Below are 22,121 nucleotides of genomic sequence, written 5' to 3'. Positions count from 1 at the left end.
GGTCAGCCCCGCTGCCCGACGGACCCACCTCGCGGAGTCCCGCCGAGAAGGCGCGCAGCGTACCCCCTGGCTGCCGAGCGTGCCTGAAAGGAGACGCTCTCACCGGCATTACCTCAGCTTTGCCAGATGGGCTGGAGGCTGTGTGTCGTTTAACTGCAGTAAACACAGCGTTTGATGCGCAGCCTGTGGCGCTTGAATGTAAAGCGTTGCTTTGTAATCGACGTGCTGTGCTAACGCGGCATCCCGACCACTTCTGATGCGGCTGTTTGTTTGTGTGCTAGGGAGATGGTCCCTGCCCTGAAAAGCATGGTGCACTTGGTCGCCATATTCTTATTGTCGAAGATGGGTTTTCCTGGCTTGGAGAAAGTGCAAAAGGGCAAGTAAGTATTTGACCTGTGAAGTTACTGCTGTGCTCTTAATCAGGAGCGTGGTTTGTGCACTTGCTGGGGAGGTGGCAAAGGGGATGTAATGGTGGGTGATGCTGGGGAAAAAGAGAATTATTCAGAGGATTTGTTTCCCCTTGATCACAAGTCCATAATGTATCAGAAGACTTGCCTTAATTAAGTACCTGCAACTTGGCAAGTTTGGTAAAAACTACTTAAGCTGCAAAGTAGTGCCTCATTTCCCCCCTCCCCCCAGCCCCTCCAGCCTCCCCCTGCCTCCATTCTTCACCAGCCTTAGTGTCTGCATCGTTTCTTACACCTTCTCACTCCCTGCACTGGTGGCAAAAAGTATTTAGTTGTGGGTTTTTTTTCTCCTACACATGATTCCCAGAGGTGCTGTGACCATACTAATGGTCTTGGTCAACGATGACTCTGGACTTGATACAGCTGGTGTTTGCTTTGTCAGGCCTGCAGAGAGCCTCTGGCTGTTTCTTGCAGAAGCCCCCCCTGCAGCCCCCCCCTTCTCTATCAGAACCCCACCATGCCAAGCTACAACACTCCACCCCTTGCATCTGTGAATCATGATTTGAGAATTGTCATTAAAATCCCCGTTCCCAACAGAAATTCTCTATAATTGTTACACTACCCAGCTATGTTCAGTCTGCCCATTCCCTCATCCAATTATTGTCCTTATCTCAAATTCCTCAAGCCCCATGTTGGGTGCCAAAGGACTGTGGTGGTTTGACCTGGGCTGGAGGCTAAATGCCCACCAAAGCCACTCTATCACTCGCCTTTTCAGCTGGACAGGGGGCGAAATAGCTACTGAGAGGTTCAGGAATTGAGATAAGGACAGGGAGAGAGATGGTTCCGCAGTGAGCGTCACGGGCGAAACAGACAGATTCAATATGGAGTAAAGGAAAGAAAACCAATTTTTTACACTGCACACCCAGTGACACCAGAGTCAGGTAATGAGAGGTATGACCAGATCTTAAAGCACCTCTACTCCCCTCAACCCCCGCACCTCCCTGCTTAGCAGACATCACTTTTAGTTATGATTTCTCTCCCTTCTTCCCCTTCACTGTGGCACAGGAAGGGGCGAGGACTGGGGGAATGCCAGACATTACCCTGACCAGGCAGTGAGTAACATTTTCCATTTATGGATTGCTACCAGAATCTTTAACATGGCAAGACCCCTATCTTCCCTAATGTTTCTCCTTGTACAGCCAGAGATTTTTTAGCTTACGCTTTAAAGAAATTGCTGGAAGAAGTCTGCTGATATTAAAATTGTCAGTGTTCTGACCCTTCTTCTTTTTTCTTCCTTCTCTTCCTTTCTCCTGAGTTAAAAAGAGCTTTGGACAAAACTGTTTCTGAAATAGTCTGTCATTAACTTACTGTGGCAAGAAAACTTTGCCATTTAACAAACTTTTAGCTATTTTGGGTCCAAACTTTATCCCCACGTTTTCTGGCTCTTCCAGGAGGCATCACTAAGAAATGTTTGTCTTCGTTTTGGTTTTACAATGTTTAATTAGGTAACTGAATACTTGAACATGTGTTGAAATTGCTTTTTCTCTTCTTTTTTTTTTTGTTGTTCTTTATCCTCATCCTTTTAAAATGGAACGAGAAAGCTACTTTGCAGTAGAAAATTTCAGAAACCCTGAATTTAGGAAGAAGTGCAGCTCATGGCTAAAACACATTGCAGTGAGTATTACTAAGAGTGGAAACTGGTGCTCTACTAGTTTCTGAGGCCTTATTCTTTTTTTTGGGAGATTATGTAATGCTTATATATACAAATAAGACTTATTTTAAATAAGATTTTTTTCTTTAAAAAGCCCAATTTTACCTTGTGTCTTACTCCACATAGTTTATATTTGGCTTGTTTGAGAGAAAAAAACGTTGCGTGGTTGAATTTGAGTGAGAAAAAGTTTAGTTTTGCATCAGGCTTCCTAGCAGGTAGGCTGCAGTGTTTTGATACTCAGATAAATGATTGATGGCTGTTCTTTTAGGCTTTGTTTCTTAGATTAGTTTCGTGTCTAAAATGGTTTTGACTTTTCTAGAATGAAGAGGGAGAAACAATCCCATATGTTGCACCATCTTCATTTGCTTTTTCTGCTGGCCTTAGACTTATTCATCCCTTGTATGAACTTGCAAAACTTGTAGTGATTAAGGACATGGAAGAAAACTCCACAGGTAAGCTGTAACGTAACAGTAAAAATGCCATGTTTGACAGTGAATCTGTCAAGTCATTGGTGCAGGCCAAGAGCTTTATATAGTTCTGAGTTGGTTGGTGGGTTCAAAATCTTACACAGGGTTCCGCGTACTTGCGTAGAGCCACTGGTGACAGACCATTGCAGATTGTTTTGCTTTATATTGCTTTATGAGTCTTGCCTCAAGGTTCATCTGTGTAATGCTGTACACCACTACCCACAGAAGAAATAGCTTGGTCCAGAAATGTCGGACCTCTGTATTGCACTCGTCTCTCAACGTGACAAGTTCTGAAGGATCAGAACTGTCTGTTATAGGCTTTTGGTATTGTTTAGGTTACCTAAAAGAATAAGGAAAGGGGGTGAGGGAATGCAAACATATACAACAGAAGGAACTGGCAAAAAGATAGTGCACTGCATACTCCATTTCAGTCCAGGCAAAATGGGCATCTTGAGTTGTGCTTCATTTGATTCAGACTTGGTAGATGAGGAAGTTGTCTTTTTGCTAAAAGTGAATGATGTAATCCAAACATTATCTGTCATGTAGGCGCTGATATACCTTTTGTTGAAGCTGTAAAAGTAAGACCTCGGGATGTACACATGGCAAAGGCAAGATGCAGAGTTGCATACAATAAACTTCTGCAGGTCTTTCAAAGGGAAGATTTTGTTATTCAGGAATATATGCAAAAAGCACAGTAAGTAATGCATCTAAGGAAATGTAGGGTTTTCATAAAAGCTGAGTTTTGTGTGTGTGTTAAAATGATTTGAGGAGGCTGCATCAGCTTTATGAATTCTGCTGAGCTTTTCCCAGTGTTCCATTTCCCTTTATCTTTTAATTGACAGTTCTACTGTTAGTGTGGGGTCTTTTGTGAAGCACAGTAACCTATAGAAATTAGGTCATCTGTTTAGGAGATGCTATATTTTGGACGTATGGTTACTCTGGCATTAAAAATGATCAGGGAATTCAATGTGTATGTCACTGATTTTGTACCACTTGAAGGATATTATCTTAGAATATAACTGATGAAATATTTGGTCTTTGTTTCATAATAATTATTTAACCAAAATTTTGCTATTCTTTATTCTTGTGTACGGAATACATACCCAGTTTGAGAAACAATAACTGGAACTTCGTTTGCAGACACAGAGTTACATACCATTGTAATTCACAGGATTTGGGCAGGATGGTTCTGTGGTTTCACTTCAGCCAGCAACAAAGCCCCCTGTAGCCATTCAGTCCCCCACCCAGATGTCATGGAGGAGAGAATTGGAAGAGCGGAAGTGAGAACTTGTGTGTTGAGCTAAGGACAGTTTAATAGGTAGAGCAAAAGCTGTGGATGCAAGCAAAGCAAGAGATGGAATTCATTTCCCACTTCCTGTGGGGGCAGGCAGGTGTTCAGCCATCTCCAGGAAAGCAGTGTGTGACGTCATGTGTGACAGTTACTTGGGAAGACAAACACCATCACCCAGAACACTGCCCTCTTCCAACCAGCAATGGCCTCTGCTGTGTGTAAGCATTGCTCAGTAATGAAAACATCCCTGTGCTATCAATACATTTTTCAGCACAAATCCAGAACATGGCACAACTATATTGGTTTTTTTCACCTGCTCAGGGAACTGCTTGGAGGTATCATATGGAAAACAGAGTGCTAGGATATTTTCAGAGGTCCTTGCTGAAGCTCAGGCATGGCCTGTCTAGGTGGAAAAAGAAGCAGGTGTTACAAGAAACCAACCTAATTAAAACCAAGAGCTACTGATAGAGCTCAGAAACCAAAGCAGCAGCACATGGAATATGGAAAAGGGGATTGACTCCCAGACATAAGTAGAGAGATATTTATTTCTCAGGTGTGCAGTGATAGAATCATAGAATTGTACGGGTTGGAGGGGACCTCGAGATCATCGGGTCCAAAGCAGCTCCCTAGGACACATCACTCGGGCGTCCAGGCGGGTCTTGAATATCTCCAGAGAAGGAGACTCCAGCACCTCCCTGGGCAGCCTGTCCCAGGGCTCTGTCACCCTCACTGTGTAAAAGTTCTTCCGCATGCTGGTGCGGAACTTCCTGTGCTCCAACTTGCAGCCATTGCCCCTCGTCCTGTCTCCCCAGACCACTGAAAAGGGGCTGGCTGATTCCCCCTGCATTCCCTGCTTCAGATAATTAAGAACTTCAATTAGGTCCCCCCTTAGTCTGCTCTTCTCCCGGCTGAGCAGTCCCAACTTACTCAGCCTTTCCTCATAGGGGAGATGCTCCAGGCCCTTAATCATCTTCGTAGCCCTTCTTTGGACTCTCTCCAGGAGATCCCTGTCCTTTTTATACCAGGGAGCCCAGAACTGGACACAATACTCCAGGTGGGGCCTGACCAGGGCAGAGTAGAGGGGGAGGATCACCTCCTTTGACCTGCTGGCCACGCTCCTCCTGATGCACCCCAGGATCCCATTGGCTCTCTCAGCCCCCAGGGCACACTGCTGGCTCATGGCCAACTTGTCACCCGCCAGGACCCCCAGGTCCTTCTCCACAGAGCTCCTTTCCAGCAGGTCATCCCCCAGCCTGTACTGATACAAGCAGTTGTTCCTTCCCAGGTGCAAGACTCTACACTTGCTTTTGTTGAACCTCATCTGGTTTCTCCCAGCCCAGCTCTCCAGCCTGTCCAGGTCTCGCTGGATGGCAGCGCAGTGTTCCTGCGTGTCAGCCACTCCTCCCAGCTTTGTATCATCGGGTACTTGCTGAGGGTGGATGCTATTCCCTCATCAAGGTCGTCAATGAAGATATTAAACAGGACTGGACCCAACACCGAGCCCTGGGGAACACCGCTAGTCACAGGCCTCCAGTCAGATTCTGCTCCTCGAATCACAACCCTCTGGGCTCGGTCCGACAGCCAATTCTCAACCCACCTCACTGTCCACTCATCTATCTCGTGCTGTCTCAGCTTCTCTATCAGGATGTCATGGGAGACAGTATCAAAGGCCTTGCTGAAGTCAAGGTAGATGACATCCACTGCTCTCCCTCCATCTACCCAGCCTGTCATGAGATCGTAGAAGGCTATGAGATTGGTCGAGCATGATTTCCCCTTGGTGAATCCATGCTGACCACTCCTCATGGCCTTCCTCTCTTCCAATTGCTTGGAGATGGCATCCAGAACAAGCTGTTCCATCACCTTTCCAGGGACAGAGGTGAGGCTGACTGGCCTAGAGTTGCTGGGATCCTCCTTGCCCTTTTTAAAGACTGGAGTGACATTGGCTATCCTCCAGTCTTCAGGCACTTCTCCTGTCCTCCAAGACCTGTTGAAGATGATAGAGAGCGGCTCAGCAATTGCCTCCTGCAGCTCCCTCAGCACATGTGGATGTAACCCATCTGGGCCCATGGATTTGTGTGCATTAATCCCTTTGAGCCGCTCCTGGACCTCCCCTACCTCAACCAGAGGGAAATTCTTCATTTCCCAATCACTCCTACTTTCATCCAGTGTCTGTGGGTCCTGGGGGGGCCTTTGAAGTGAAGACCGAAGCAAAGGCGGCATTCAGTATCTCCACCTTCTCAGCATCCCCCGTTACCAGGACACCCTCCTCATTCAGCAAGGGACCTACATTATCCCTGGTCATCCTCTTACTATTCACGTATCTAAAAAACCCCTTTTTATTATCCTTTATGTCCCTTGCCAGTTTCATTTCCAAGAGGGACCTAGATCGTCTTTGAGGTCCCTTCCAGCCCACTGTTCTGTGATTCTATGATTCAGTATGCAGATTTGAAAAGAATGAGCATGATTGGTTAGTGATTGTAAGGAACTGAGAGAATAGCAGAGTAGAAACATGGATTTTAAAAAAATACGTGGTTAACTCTTAGTTTTTTTCATAGTCGTTTAACTGAAGAAATAAACAAGGTAAAGAATGAATATGCAGCCTTGCAGATGCAGTCTAGCAAGTAAGTGTTTTTCATTGTAACTCTTAGAATATATGAAATTGATTACTTTTATGAAATACTAACCACTGTTTTGCACGTGCGTATAGGATGGAAGAAAACAAAACTGACAATGCCCTGAAAGTTCAAAAGGTGAGCTTTTTTAGTTTTCTTTTCCCCGCTGTGGCAGTGTGCTGTATTTCATCTTACATTTGTGTAACAGTTGGCTCTCAGATACTGCTATTTCCACTTGCTTACTTGTGATTGTGCTGGTCCCTCCACCTGCCTTTATGCAGTTCTAATAACTCGTGTCGTAGGTGCCTGTCATGGTTCAGCCCCAGGCAGCAGCTGAGCACCCTGCTCTGCTTGCTCACCCCTCTCCCCTGGGAGGAGAAGGAGCCAAAGCCCCGTGGGTTGGGATAAGGACAGTTACTGACACAGGACAGCAAAAAGGGAACAACAACAGCCAGTGATAGAATATACACACACACACACACATGGTGATGACATGGAGCACTTCACTGACCTGATGAGGTGATAACACAGAGCACTGCATCCATGCAACGACTGACCCAATGCCCGGAACCATGTGGACCATCTGCCTCTCCCTGACCAGCCCCTTTTATGGGGCGTGATGTCAGCTGGTGTGGAAAATGGCCTGGGCCAGCTCTGCTCACCTGTGCTGGCTCCTTGGGGAAGTTAGCTCTGTCCTGGCCGGAACCAGGGCATCGGAAACATTCTAACTTAGCATTTATGTCTTCCTTGCCTGTTTAGGTTCGCAGTATGTGGGCGCTTATAATGGAAATACTTACATCTGTGAAAAAGGAAAAGGAAATTGTGGATTCTGCTCTTCAAGACCTTACTAGTCCAGACATTTTAGATGGAAATAATGTTTACAATGTTCCAGAGTTGTTGGTTCACAGACTGGAAGGTGTCACAGATAAAGTAAGTAATTTTTGCCCTTGCTAAACTGTTTTTGTTTTGCCTTTTTTTTTTAGGTATGTAGCTATATCACTGGGGATAATCCTACAGATTATAGAAGAGGATTACTCAGGGATTGGGAAAAGTTTTTGTTTTATGTAAAAGCTGGTTATGATTATGCTGCAGTTTTGTATTGGTTATATTTCAGCCAGTTACTTTTCAATTTTAATAACTGCGTCGGTAAGTCTGCCTGTTTAGTGTACAACATAGTTTTTTGTGGTCTAGACATTAAAACTACATTGATCAGTTTAACTATTGTCTTAACTAATGGGATGTTGTTTCCACTCTGTAGTATGTGGTGCTGTTTAGACCTGGTACATCTTTTGAGACAGTGGTTAAACAGAATACCTCATTAGTTGAAGTTTTCTTAGTTCATATTGTTTTATAGGCAGCTGTCAAGCAGCTGATTATAGAAAACAAACCCAAGGTTTAAATCTAGAGTTTAATTTTTGGAAAATAAAACAGGTAGCAACTGAATCAAAATGCAAAGTTAGAACATAGTTTTGCAGGTCTGGCTACAGAAGACATAACTTTCCAATACTGATGTGGTTCACTAACTTGGTTTTTTTCTTGCTTCTCATTTCAAGTTTTACTCAGGAAATACATATGTAGGTCAAAAACATAATTACTTAGAAGTTATTCTGTTGCTAAATGAATCCCTGAGGACATTGAGAGATGAGCATTTCCAGTCTGAATTAAAACAACAACTTCAGGACATTAAGAAGAAAGTTCTGGACAACAATACATTATTAAATGCTATGGAAGCAAGGAGGTAATTGGCTGTTTTCTTGATTCTTTTCTTTTTAGTCTAAGAACAATGTCTTCCTACCTGAGAGTCTTTTTTAAAATAATATAATTCATAGTGACAACATAATGGTTCAGTCCTTTTCCTTTACTTCTGGGAAATTCATACTCATCTTGATTATCTATATAACTTAAGTGAGATTCTTCTCTAGGTAGCTTCAGTTTTCCCTGGAGGACCTTGTTTGCTAACTCCTCTGATTTTAATTTTTTTCTTGTTATGTTAATCAGTTTTGAGATTTTCAGACTTTACCTGAGACCAGCTTAAGGAAACTTTGTGTATCTCATTGTCTGTATTTATTTCTAAAGCGCTTCCAGTTCTGCTGTAAGAAACGTTGAAGACTCCTTAGCAGGTCCCTTTTAGGTTGTGATTTTCAGTTATTTTTTAGTGCATTCACAAATACATAAGTTGATTATATAGCAAAGATTTTTCAGGATAAGGCCAGGTACCCACCAGGGCTGCTCTACCACTCTGCTCCTCAATTGGACAGAGGAGAGAATATACATCAAAAGGCTCCTGAGTCAAGATAAGGACAGGGAGAGGTCACTCACCAGTTACTGTCACAGGCAAACGGACTCGACATAGAAAAAATGAAATACCGTTTATTACCAAGCAAAACAGAATAGGATAATGAGAAATAAAAACAAAACTACCCTCACCCCTCTCTTCTTCCTGGGCTTAACTTCACTCCCAAATTCTCTGCCTTCTCCCCTGAGTAGCGGAGGGGGACAGGGAGTGAGGGCTGTGGTCAGTTCATGCCGCATTGCCTCTGATGCTCCTTCCTCCTCAGGGGATGAGGCTTGTTTTAGTGTGGGAACCCTCCTATGGGAGACAGTCCTCCACAGTCTTCTCCATTGTGAGTTCTTCCCGCGGTCTACAGTTCTTCATGAACTGCTCCAGCGTGGGCCCCCACAGGGTCACAAGACTTGTCAGCAAGCCTGCTCTGGTGTGGGCTCTTCTTCCCACGAGGTCACAAGTCCTTCCAGGAGCTTTCTTTGGTGTGGGTTTCTCACAGGGTCACAGCATTCTTTGGGCATCCACCTGCTCCAGCATGGGTCCTCCATGAGTTGTCTGCTTCATCATAAACATCTGTGGGCTGCAGTGGGACACCCTGCCTCACCACAGTCTTGTCCTCAGGCTCCAGGGGAATCTCTGCTCCTACACCTGGAGCACCTCCTCCCCCTCTGCCTTCACTCGCCTTGTCTGCGGAGTTGTTTCTCTCACATATTCTCTCTCCACTTTCTGGTGCCAAATGCTGGGGTTTTTTTTTTTGTTGTTTTTTCCCCCCCTCTTAACTGTATTATCCCAGAGGTGCTACCACCATTGAGGATGGGCTCAGCTTTGGGCAACGGTGAGTCTGTCTTAGAACTGTCTGGTATTGGTTCTGTCAGACTGTTGTGGTTTTATGTGGCAGTGTTCTGGTGGAGGGGGAAGGGCTGCAGGGGTGGCTTCTGCAAGAAGCAGCTAGAAGCTTCCCCTTGGTCTGACAAAGTAAATACCAGCTGGGCTGACCAAGGCTGAGCCAATCAGCAATGGTCATAGTGCCTCTGGGGTAACCTATTTAAGAGGGAAAGAAAAAAAAAAAAAACCCTGTAAGCAACTGCTTTTTTCTGCCAGAGAAGGGAGTAAGAGGATGTAAGAAACTCTGCAGACACCAAGGTCAGTGAAGAAGGCGGGGTGGGGAAGGTGCTCCAGGTGGCAGAGGAGATATTCCCCTGTAGCCTGTGGAGACGACCATGGTGGAGTGGGTGTCACCCTGACAGCCCATGAAAGGTGACAGGGAGCAGAGACCCCACCTGCAGCCCTTGGAGAGACCCCATACTGGAGCAGGTGGGAACATACGGTAGGTACTCAGACTGTGTTTGAGCAACCCCCTGGCAGGACCTGCAGCCCATGGAAAGAGAGAGGCCCAGGCCAGAGTAGCTTTGCTGGGGGTACTTGTGACCATGTTGGGGACCAGGCTGGAGCAGTTTAGGCCTGAGAGACTGCACCCCATGGGAAGTGACCCATGGTGGGGTTGTTGGTGAAGAGCTGAAGCCCCGTGGGAAAGGACTCACGTTGGAGAGGTTTGTGGAGGCCTTTTTCCTGTGAGTGGGACCCCACACTGGAGCAGGGGAAGAGTGTGAGGAATGCACCCCACCCTTTCCCCACTAAGAAGGAAAACAACTTGTGAGGAACTGACCGAAAGACCCATCCTTCTCTGCCCTTGTGACACCTGGGAGGGGGAGGAAGGGAGTGAAATTGTTAATGAAGTTACGTCCATGAAGAAGGGAGAGGTAGAGGGAGGTGTTTTAAGATCTGGTTGCACTTCTCATTGTCCTCCTCTGATTTCTGTGTGTGTGAACTGTAATAAATTAGATGGGTTTTTTTTTATTCCACATTGAGTCTGTTTTGCCCATGACGCTAATTGCAGAATGATCTCTCCCTGCCCTTACCTGGACTCCTAAGCCTCTCAATATCTATTTTCTCCCCTGTCCAGCTGAAAAGTGGAGTGATGGAGCAACTTTGGTGGGCATCTGGCCTTCAGCCAGGGCTAAACCACTACACAGACATAGGGGAATCTTCTAGGAATTTCTTGCTGCAGCCACACCTGTAACCCCCCTGGCTCACAAAACCTTGCCACGCGAGCTCTATACAGGAACACCTAATATCTTTATACAGGATTGTTATCTTCACCAACAGATGTGTTACATTAATTTTCCATTTTCTTACGTTCCAGGCAAGAAGTAGAGTATTCTGAGTCAGTGAATAAGTCTATTTCTAGAAAACAGGAAGACTGGGAAGCAAAGTGGAAAAACCGTCTTGGCGTGTGTCCCTTCAATTTAACCTTGAATAACAATCCAGTAAGTAGTGTTAAATGTATCTGATTCTGGGGAAGAGAAAGGGTGAAGGTGAGAGAGGATGTGCATCTGCCACATCCCAGTGCAAAAGGGAGGGACAAATGACTCAGGTTTTGTTCCTATCCTTTTCCGTGTGGAAACAGACCTTTCACGTGCTACCAGCCTGTACATCTGCTGAGTTTCGTTTGTCCTTTCTAAAAGTGATCTGCAGGATGACTCAACAATTCCTGTTCTGACACTTGCATTGATACAGGGATCTGACGTTATATCCTTGTAGCTGTGCAGCAGAGATGAGGTGTTTCACATTGAGTCTGACAGGTGGTTTGCAGAAAGGCTGTTGTAAATAATGGTAACTAATTGCTGCTGACATGCGGAGTTTTTTATCCTGCTTGTGTTTAACTTCTTTTTCTTTTGAAAGGATCTTGATTTACGTGCTTTGCCACCCAGTTCTTCTGATCTTGAAGAGGAGAAGGCCATGGATCAAATTAGAGCGTCTCGTCTGGCATCACTTGCAGGTGGGTGAAGAGCAGAAGCTTATTTCTCTTCCTTTCCCACTCCCCCTGCCTCACTGCAGTTGTTGAAAGCTACTTAAGAGTCAAAAACACTCTCTGCTTGAATTTGTAAGTATTTTTGATAGTATCTGGTAATCTGGTTCTGAATAACTCTTTCCCTGAATCACCTTATATGTTTCAATCTTGTTGTATTCCAAAGACTCTCCAAAGCTCCTGACATGGCAAATACCAGTGCTGGAGTTGTTTGGTGTTTTGCTCTTGTGTGAAGTATGTTGAGACAGATTTCCATGCAAAAGTTCATTCCTGGCTTCTAGAGAATACATTCATTGTAACAGTAAAAATTGCTTAAGGTTGGGAGAGTATTAAGAAAGAGAGAAAGAAGATAAAGCTTCTCCCCCTGGCAAGCTGGGAAAGAAACGGAAGGTGTCCTCCCACATGAGCATCCTTCCATGGTACATTCAGAAATACATCTTGCATAGTAACTCTGCCATTTAAACCAGACCTTACTTGATTTCTGTTTGTTGCTTTCAGTCATTAGGTTAGCAATACTGATCAGAGCTCACTTTGTCCATGCATGGATGCTGCACATGCTAATTGGCTGAGCTGATTGTATCTTCCTGGGTAATGCTTATTGATCAAGAGTTGACTGTCCATAGTGTATAGTTACAAATTAGAAGCTACAAAGCAAGGGTGGAAAAGGAGGAAGAAGTCGGTTTGAAACTTAAGTCCTTTGCAGTCTCTTTCAGGACGAATGACGTAGCAGGCATGTGTTGGAATCTCAAAGTACAAAGTAATAGGGAGAAGATTGTTTTGGTTGCAATAGTAGAAGCACTGCTCCAGCACAGCAGTCGCAGGGGATGTAGGTATAAAGCTAGAAGCTGCATAAGAAAGGCTACAGAATTGCAAATTGAAAGTCATTTGCCTTAATTTTAAATGTTAAGTCATTGTGTAATAATCCTGTAAGCTTCTGTTAATACCAGAAAGCTTGAGGCAGATTGGTGTCCATGTCATTCTCTCCATACTGTGGTTAAGATGCTTGATCTGAGCAAGGATAGTTTACTGGGGTAGCAAAGTAAATGAAACTGGTGATACACAATGCGGTTTCTCACCAAACCTCACAACTCAGGCTGTACAGCTCAGCTCTGTACTGAAAGCAGACCGTTCCCAAAAACACATGTCTTGCAGCTGCCTGTTCCTACCCCATCACCAGCCCCCCTTTCACGCTGAGCATGATGTAATTGGCATGGAATGCCCTCTTTGGCCAGTTTGGGGGACCTGTCCTGGCTGTATCCCCTCCCTTCTCCTTAGCGGGGCAACATGTACAATTGAAAAGTCCCTGAGTGTTTGGCAACAACTAGAAACATCTGTGTGTTCTCAGTGCTGCTCTCATCCTAACTCCCAAATGCAGCATTCCATCAGCTGCTAGAAAGAAATTAACTCCATCCAAGCTGAAACCAGGACACTGATAACTGCTGGGCAGCAGATGGAATCGTGTCTCTTGAATGTATGTTCAGGAATGATATACAAGTAAGTGCTGACTGCTAGTGGCATCTGTCTACAGGTGGTAGCTGAGCAAAAGGCTTGATTTCACTGTCCTAATGAATTGATTGATTTTTCTTGAAGTGTTCATAGAGTCCATCGTGTGAATAGTCTGCAGAAGAAGTCTGAGTAACTTGTGTCATCTGGTAATCCTGACCAAAAAAACCGTGGAAGCAATAATAAAACTCTTCGACTAGCTTTTCTAGATACCTGTGGCTCTGCTCATGAAGTACGTGATGAGGAAGATGATGAACCTTTGGAAACTGTGGTGGATAAGTCTACAGCATCACCAGGATGGTATGATGTTAATGAGAAATTGATAAAATAGTAGTGGAAGAGTAGAAAATTATTTGTTAGAGTTGAATATCTTTGATCCTTAGTGGAATATTTTACTAGTCCACTCCCTTACATGTCACGTCCACCTGATTGAGCAAGATTGTCCTAAAGTAACTGCTACTTCTTCTAGCCAGACTGATTGATGAGCTGGTTGCTGCTGAACAGGATGTGCAGGCAGCCAAGTTGCAAGGTTTTTATCTCACATTTTAACTACGTTATTTCAAGTTCTAAGAGGTGAGTGGAGAAAACAGAGAATTATTTCTCATGCTGTGTTGAGGCATGTATGTTCAGTGTAGCCTGAGAATAAGAGAACAGACCTTCACAGGAGCCCTTATTTTGTGGTTTGTTTTTTTTTAAAAAAAATCAAACCAAGCAACTAAAGCTGAAGCAAAACAACACCCTGACTGCTAGACAGAATTCCTGTGTAAACCTTATGAACAAGGCTTTTCTCAGGAATATTCTAAAGTCATTTTGTCCTGTGACTTTCTATAGTTGCAGCAGAGGCTGCAGTACAATGTATAATATCCTAAAAAAGTTTTGCCCTGTTTGTTATTTACTTTGTCTGGGGAAGTTTTATGACTTTTTGAACAACACTATTTGATTATGTGGAAGCTGCCTACTAGAAAGGAAGTTAGAAAAGCAAGGTTTTCCTATAGGTAGACTTTGGTAGATGTAGTCTCAAAGATTATCCAAAGAGTTGTTAATAAAAGCCTGGGTTGCTCTCAGGGACTTTATACAGCATTGGTTTTTCTTGGTTCTGACTCTGAAGACAAATAACAGCAAATATTAATATTTTAAGGTGTGTTCTTCTGAGCAAGTGAGAATTATACTTCACATTTTAGAGAGCTATGCAATTAGTGCTGTGCTTATAGGAAGTGGTAAGACTCGAGGGTTTTTTGCCAGGTAATTGTTCAGTATCAGTAAATTCATATGGGAACAGACCTGTGGATGCCAGAAGCAATTGAGAAGGAAGAATATCTAGGAAAAAACCCTCAGTATTAAATCTGCAGAAGACTTTCCAGTTATCTTTGATTGCAGAATACAGAAGAATTCCTTTACAAAACATACTACAAAATCCCTTCTCTTACTGTTTGGTAGTGAAGGGAAAAGTTTCATAATTTATTAGTTTTGGGAGGCTGATACACAACTAGGGCTAAATCTGCTCTAATTGTCACATGTTCTCCCTATAGTAAAATTGCCTTCTGATGACCGGGACGAATTGAGGGAAATCGTAACGGACAGATACGGGGCACACAATACATAATGGCTTTCTGCTAAGACTTGCATGCCACTTGTTTCATTTGCCTATTACAATACCTTTTTATTTTCTTTATTGCTCTTTCTCTTCCCTTCCCCCTTCTCCCCAAGGGTCTCTTCAGTGCCTTTGGAGTTCTCAGAAGCACCTGAAAACCGCGATGTGCGAACTGAAAAGGTAATTCTTCAGTAATTTCCTAGCAGTCAAGTTAAAGTTAAGATAGTTGCTCTTTACATTGATTGAAACCTAGACTTAGGATTTACGGGGGAGGCGGGCTTTTTTGGGTTGGTGTGGGTTGGGGGTTTTTTGGTGGAGTTTGTTACAGATTTGCTTTGGGTTCTGTGTTTTGTTTTGCTTGGATTTGTTTGGGTTTTTTAAAGTAGCATTTTTACACATCTGAACCAGATTTACACATCTGAACCTCATGCTCTGACTTGGCTGGCCCTGTGTAAAGCCGGGAGTTGGACTCAACGATCCTTATTGTGTTCCTTCCAACTCCATGTATTCTGTGATTCTGTGACTTCATTAAGCTTTAGGAAAGGACAGTAGGAAGTAGAAGCACTTGCACCTAACTTCAGTACAATGTTCAGTGTCAGGGATTCCCTGGTTGCTGAAATAGTCTGTGTGAGCAGTGGTCAGACTTCGGTGTGGTTTCTTCAAGTTGTGTTGAGCTTAAGGGTTAATAACGTGATCTGAAGGCAGCTTGGATATACAGTTGTCCGTTGCACATTCATTCGCTTTGTCCACTGGAACGGTAGGATGTTAAGGTGCAGATGGGCCACTTGTATTCTATGCAACACACTTTCATAGTTGCTATTCATATCCACCTTTAGATATAATTCTAAAAGTTTTATTGATTTTAAAAATATGTCTTTATTTGGTATTTAAGAGGAGTGTTTTATTGACTGAACACTAACGCTATTGCCGTTCAGAATTTGTACAGTAATTTCATCGTGCTCACTTTCTGATACTTGGGTTGAAATCTTCCAGTACTTCCTTTGCATTCCTCTTGAATTTCTATGTTGAAACTTGTAAGTAGAATAAAAAATTATGGTCTCCACAGATCTTAAAAAATTAAAATGATTAGGGTTAGGGTAAGTTCAACATGTCAGATAAGTTGGAGGATGCAAGTCATCCTGTTATGCAGGTGGAGTCTCCTGTCAAAAAAGAAGACCTTCTTAAGTACGCCACAGAAAAACTAGCAGAAGAGGTAAGAAAAACTGAATTTAAAATCTTTTTAGTTTATTTTAAATCAGTAGTCATTAAGTTCAGATAACTTGTTGCAAACTAGATCATAAAATGCCTCTTGTAATCTGCATACATCAAAAGTTAGATTTTTCTGCTAGATAGTGATGAGTGGCACTAAGTTTTACAGGTGACTGCTCAATTAAGTACACTGAAAGCATGGAGGTTGTGTAGTTGTAGTGTTCACTGTATTAAGGGAGCCAGCAAGGAAGGATGCCCTCCTAGATCTGTTACTTGTGAACACAGATGGTTTCATGGGAGAAGTGGAGGTAGGTAGCTGTCTTGTCCATGGTGACCGTGAAGTAGTGGAATAGAAAATCTCTGGTGAGAGGAAGAAAACTGCCTCCAAAACTTCAACACTACCTCTGGGGAGAGCAGATTTTGGGCTGCGTGGGGACTAATTGGTAAGGCCCATTGGGAAACTGCTTTTGAAGGCATCATGGTCCCTCAATGCTGGTCATTTTTTAAGTAGCACCTTCTATAAGCACAAGAACAGGCAATTCCAAAACATTGGAAGTCAAGTAGGTGGGGCAGAGGGCCAGCTTGGCTGAACAGAGGGCTTGTAGAGCTCAGCTGGAAAAAGAAAGTGTATGACCACTGAAGGCAAGGTCAGGAAACGTGGGAGAATTACAGGGATACTTTTCACCTTTGTAGGGAGCAAATTTGTGTGGCGAGAGCTCAGTTAGAGTGTAGGCCAATACTGCTGCAGACAGTAAAAAGGGGTTTTTCAAATGCATTACAACAAGAGGAGGACCAGAGAGAACACTGGTCCGTTACGTGAGGAGAACAGTCACCTCAGTAACAGACACGTAGATAAAACAGAGACGCTTAAAGCTGCCTTTGCATCTGTCAACACAGCTAATGGGCTCTGGGACTCCAGATGCCCTGAGTTGGAGGACTGTGACAACAGTAATAATAAACTCCTAGTGAACCGTGAACTTGTGGGCAATTTGCTGCTTCACCTGGATCCATGGGCCCCAATGACATTCATCCCAGAGTACTCAGGGAGCTGGCTGATGTCACTGTGAGACCTCTCTCAATTGTTTTTCAATGGTCTGAGGAATCCAGAGAGGTCCCAGCTGACTGGAAGCTGGCAAACCTTGTGCCAATTTTCAAGAAGGGTAAGAGAGAAGACCCTGGTAATTACAGACCTGTCAGTCTCACCTCAGTGCCTGTTAAAATTATGGAGAAAATCATACTGGGAGTTACTGAACAACAAAAGGACAATGCAGTACTTGGTCACAGCCAACGTGGGTTCAGGAGAGGAAGGTCCTGCCTATCCAACTTGATTTCCTTTTATGACAGGATCACCCAGCTGGTTGAAACCAGTTGATGTTATCTTTTTGGGTTCCAGTAAGGCTTTCTATACTGTGTCTTGCTGGACAAAATGTGCAGCATACAACGAGACAAAGCCATAGTGCCTCGGGTGGGCAACTGGCTGAAGCATCAGGCCCAGAGGGTGATAGCAAATGGGGTTACATCTGGCTGGCGGACAGTCACTAGTGGGATTCCAGCTCTTTTTAACATTTTCATAAATGATAATGTAGAACTGGAAGGTGTCTTGAGTAAATTTGCAGACCACACCAAATTGTGAGGAGCTGTAGACTCTTGAGGGTGGAGAAGCCTTGCAGGGTGAGCTGGACAGGTGAGAGAGCCGGGCGATCACCAGCTGAATGAACCAAATGTTTCGTTCATTGTGAGCCAAAGTAGTAAATGACAGGAAAAGTCAGTAGATTCCAAACTCATCACATCACTAGAAGAATGGATCTGTTTTGAGCCCTAACTGACAGAAATAGGTTATAAATTTGATTTTTCAGTATTTACCCCTCTGACATCCTGCAGGTTGCAGAAGCAGTGATATCTGATTCACCTCAGACCAGTGAAGGAAAAGGAAGAGCATTAGAAGATCTTACTAACACACTGGCTTTCAACCCATTTTCAGCAAGGAGAGAAATACCCAGAACACCAGAAAACCTGCGTAAGCGTAAAAGCCTGGGTTTATAATACTAATTACAATTACTAATTTATAATACTAATTAAAAATAGTAATATAAGTTCATTGATATTGTGCCTGTCACGCAAGAAGAAAAAACAGTTATTTTAGTGCATCTGCAGGTTATCTTAATGGTTCACTCTGTAACACAACATAGTGGACTTCATATGATGTGAAAACTGTGAACTTGATTTAACTGGCTTTTTTTTTTTTTTGCTTATGTGGCATCCCCTTTGTGTTGAGGAGGAAATCATAAGCAGTATAAGGCAGCTCTATATCTCCATCCTTTGATTGCTACTGAAGGCATGGAAGAAAAAGGAGAGACTGAGTATGATACTAAAATTTTACCTTGGCTTCTTCCATTTAGTTACTGAAATTAGAAGGTCGTGGAGAAAAGCTATTCAGACTGATGGCTTATCAGACACTGAGCAGGCCCCTGCTGAAGAAGTGATAGAAGAGGCTCCAATGGATGCTAGATCTACAATGCAGAAGGCAGCAGACCCTACCTCTGTATCTCCTGCACCTGACTTTGATTGTTCCTTGTCAGAAAGGAAGTCCCAGTTCAGTTCTACAGAATTTAGACTTCAAGAGAAGATGGTGACAGGTCATAGTAGCGAATCTCTAGTTTCAAAGTCATCTGGAGTGCGAGAGAGTGAGCAAACTGAAGAACAGGAATTAAAATGGAGTGTTGGGAATGAGCGTTTTGTAGAAGAACCAAAGTGTGTAAAAATGAGCGTGGATATTTCAGATACTTGTTCAGAAAACAGTAGTAGAGCATGTAGTCTGCCTTCAGGTGACTCTCGCGATTCCTTCATGGGCGTGAAAACGCATTCACTACCTTCTCTCAAATTTATTTCCATACTGGATGAAACATTGACAGAGGAACTTGGTAGCATAGATCTCAGCACATCTGGAAGAACAGAGTTTGATCTTGATGTAATAGACAGCGCAGATGGTTTTAAAAATGAGAATATTCAAACATTAGAGCAGGACCTAGAGTTAGAGTTTAAGACACGTGAAGTGCTGAAAAAGACTGCATCTACAACTGAAGAGCTGCGGAATGAAACAGATAGTGGAGGTGAACCTTTAAGTTGTATATCAGAGACAATTCTTGCACCAGAAGAAAGCTGTGAATTGTTTAGACCTCCAGAGCTCGTCATGGATGATGAAGAATGGGCCAAGATGCCATTGCCAGTATCTTGTAATGAAAGAGAATATTCCCTGCCATTCTTGCCGTACTCCAGTAAACATCTGGCGGAAATGGCAGCACTGGTACATGATATCCCACCAGACCTAATGCAGAAAATTAAGGGTAAGTGTCCATGTACTTGAGCAACAAGATTTTGCCCAACCTGCCCCTGGCTTTATACTAACGTAAATACCCTACTCTGAATAGCTCCAAGCATAGGGAAACAGAATATTTGTGTGGTTATGGAAGATGAGACATAAAGGTGAAGGAAAGATACTTGCTTTAGTTGTATTAGTATCTAGGAGGAAAGGTGCTCATTTGACTTTGAGGTAGTCTGCAGATATTAAAACTACACTAACAAACTTAAGGTGCCTTAGCAGTGGAGTATTCTAAAGGTTAATTGTGAGAATTCATGAAGTTCACTTGAAATAGTGTTTCTCTGAGCAAATTTGGGTATTTAAAATCTGTAGGAACTTGAGTCTTACAAAGCAAGCTGGACAGATGAGACAGCTGGGCAGTCACCAGCAGCACGAAGTTTAACAAGGGCAAGTACTGGATTCTGCCCTGGGGAAGGGGCAGCACTGGCTGCACATCCAGCCTGGGGGGCGAGACACTGGAGGCCAGACATATTAGGAGGGATTTGGGGGTCTTGATCAACAGCAAGTTAAACATGAGCCAGCAGTGTGCCCAGGCAGCCAGGAGGGCCAGCGGTATCCTGGGGTGCCTCAAGCAGGGCATGACCCGGGGTCCAGGGAGGGGATTGTCCTGCTCTACACTGTGCTGGTGAGGCCTCACCTTGAGTACTGGGTGCAGTTTGGGTGTCACAGTAGAAGGACACAAAACTGTATGGCTTCCTGAGGTGGGGGAGGGAAAGGACAGACACCGATCCCATCTCTTTGGTGATCCCATCTCTTTGGTGGAAGCCAAGGGAACAGCACGAAGCTGCAACAGGAGGTTTAGGTTGGGCATTAGGAAGAGGTTCTTTACTGAGAGTTTGATTGGGCACTGGCACAGGCTCCCCAGGGAAGTGGTCACAGCCCCAAACTGGACTGACTTCTAGAAGCATCTGGACACTGCCCTCAGTCCCATACTCTGACTTGGCTGGTCCTGTGTGGAGCCAGGAGTTGGACCCGGTGATCCTTAAGGGTCCCTTCCAATTCAGGGTATTCTATGATTTTATGAGGCCAGGCAGGTGCTCATAGTTTGAATAGGAATAGATTACTTTTATTATGAAATCATAAAATTCCAGTCTGCCTGCCCCCTTACCCCATTAACAACAGAATTGTCAACTTTTTTTACCAGTAGTGTCCAGTGTTTAGTGTGGGGTCCAATTTTGAAATGCATTAATGAGTCAGTAAAGGTTATATAGCAAACTCTCAACCAAAGCATGTGGTGCTTAATGGTATACTTGTAATTTAACACAAGCTAGGCTTAAAGTATAGTGAGATTTACACTTTGTGTAAAGGCTTGCTACACTGTAGCTTTTGCTTAAAATTGTGGCTGTACTGATCGCAGATGATTTTACCTTACTTGAAGCAATTACCAAAAATACCGTTTCTTACATACTTTTTTTAACTTTCACCAAACACTTGGAGGAATAGTTACGTCAGTTCATTGGATAATTGAGTATTATGGAGTGTTAACTGACACATATTTTTTCCAGATATACAGAAGTCGAATGAAGAGCTGGACATGAAGAAACCATTATCAGGATAGAGTTTGTGAAGCAGAAACATAACCATAGCAGTATAATTATGCTTCACTTGATTGCCTAACACCTTATCCACACGCTGTCTAGAGGGAGTTGTTTTGCACTCCTTTCCATCTTTGGCCGAGACTGTATTCCACTCGACTTGTTTGTGCTGCCTGCTGTGGTTCTTCCACTTTTATGTCCTTCTATGTGTAGCCCATCACTGTTTTTTAAAACAGTGTGATGGCTGCTCAAGCCAGATGATCATCACAAATAGCAGATGTGGAACAGATGACATAATTGAGTAGGGGGTGTAATCCCAGCTGTCTCTGTCCTGTCTGACTTTGCTTTTACCTCCCAACCGTTCGCCCCTTTTTTAATAAATAATTAATGTGGTGGTCTGTGTTCACTGGACTCATCTCTCATATTGAGACTTGTGGTTGATATTGCTGCCCGTTCTACCTATTGATAAAGGTGCTTTTTGCGAACTTCCACTGAAGTGTCTATTTTACAGTGAAGCTTTTCAAATGAATAGCTTGTGGTAATCTTAATGCCACATCACTTTAAAATAGTCGATAGACGTTTATGGGATTGTGAGGGAAATGACTGATAATAGCGTGTGGCACAGTGGCGACACAGAAGTTGATGTTGCAGACCCCTAACCTGATCTGTTTACAGAGGTATAAAGCTCTGCTAACTAAAGTTGGGTTTCTGTTCTATATTGCTCCTCCTTTCTTCCAAAACAGTTAGAAATAGGTTTGAAGAAGATTATCCACCTGTATTTGACATCTTTCTTATAAGGCAGCATATTACAGACTTTATGAAGAGAGATATATGTGGCTGCTTGTGGAAGTTATCATGTGGCTGCTGCCATGTTAACAGCACAACGGAGGTGCTTCTTTGTGCTTCTTAATAGCCCATATTCATGTTGATCTAATCATGGTCAAACAGGTTTGTCCTTAGCTGTCAGGTGTCTGGAAGAGGCCTGGCTGTGTTCCTTGCAGACCTGGGCTAGAGCTTGGTGCTAGTGACTTCACAACGGTTTCCCAAGTGACTGTCAAGGTTTCATGCCCTGGTCAGAAGAGGCTCGAGAGCAGGACCACAGAGCTTGGGTTGGAATGTCACCCAAGGAAATGGGCTGTGCTGCCCAAGGGAAGGAGCTGGTCTGCTGGAGTGTGTAGTACAGTATATCCGATGGCGTGTGCTCTGCCCCTGGTTCTGGAGGTTCCTGGGTCATTCTCCAGGGAATGCTGCTGTTGAAGAGTG

At 43.8% G+C, this 22,121-nt stretch overlaps 1 protein-coding gene across 1 annotated transcript; it reads left to right on the top strand.

Moving 5' to 3' along the window:
- Window positions 1–342: 342 nt before the first annotated feature.
- On the top strand, window positions 343–18,867 carry HAUS6 (HAUS augmin like complex subunit 6; the record flags this gene model as incomplete). Its single annotated transcript, XM_084278398.1, has 13 exons — window positions 343–380; window positions 2,503–2,570; window positions 3,132–3,279; window positions 6,584–6,626; window positions 7,248–7,418; window positions 8,042–8,226; window positions 10,976–11,099; window positions 11,515–11,611; window positions 13,354–13,444; window positions 14,852–14,915; window positions 15,886–15,948; window positions 17,826–17,961; window positions 18,344–18,867. Coding segments are annotated over 13 exons (1,752 nt in total), but the record flags the coding sequence as incomplete, so codon positions are not given.
- Window positions 18,868–22,121: the final 3,254 nt, after the last annotated feature.

This window comes from Gallinula chloropus, assembly GCF_964237585.1.
Source record: "Gallinula chloropus genome assembly, chromosome: Z".
NCBI classification, from domain to species: domain Eukaryota; kingdom Metazoa; phylum Chordata; class Aves; order Gruiformes; family Rallidae; genus Gallinula; species Gallinula chloropus.
The sequence above is the reverse complement of the archived record's forward strand: the minus strand, read 5'-3'. Positions and strand labels throughout refer to the sequence as shown.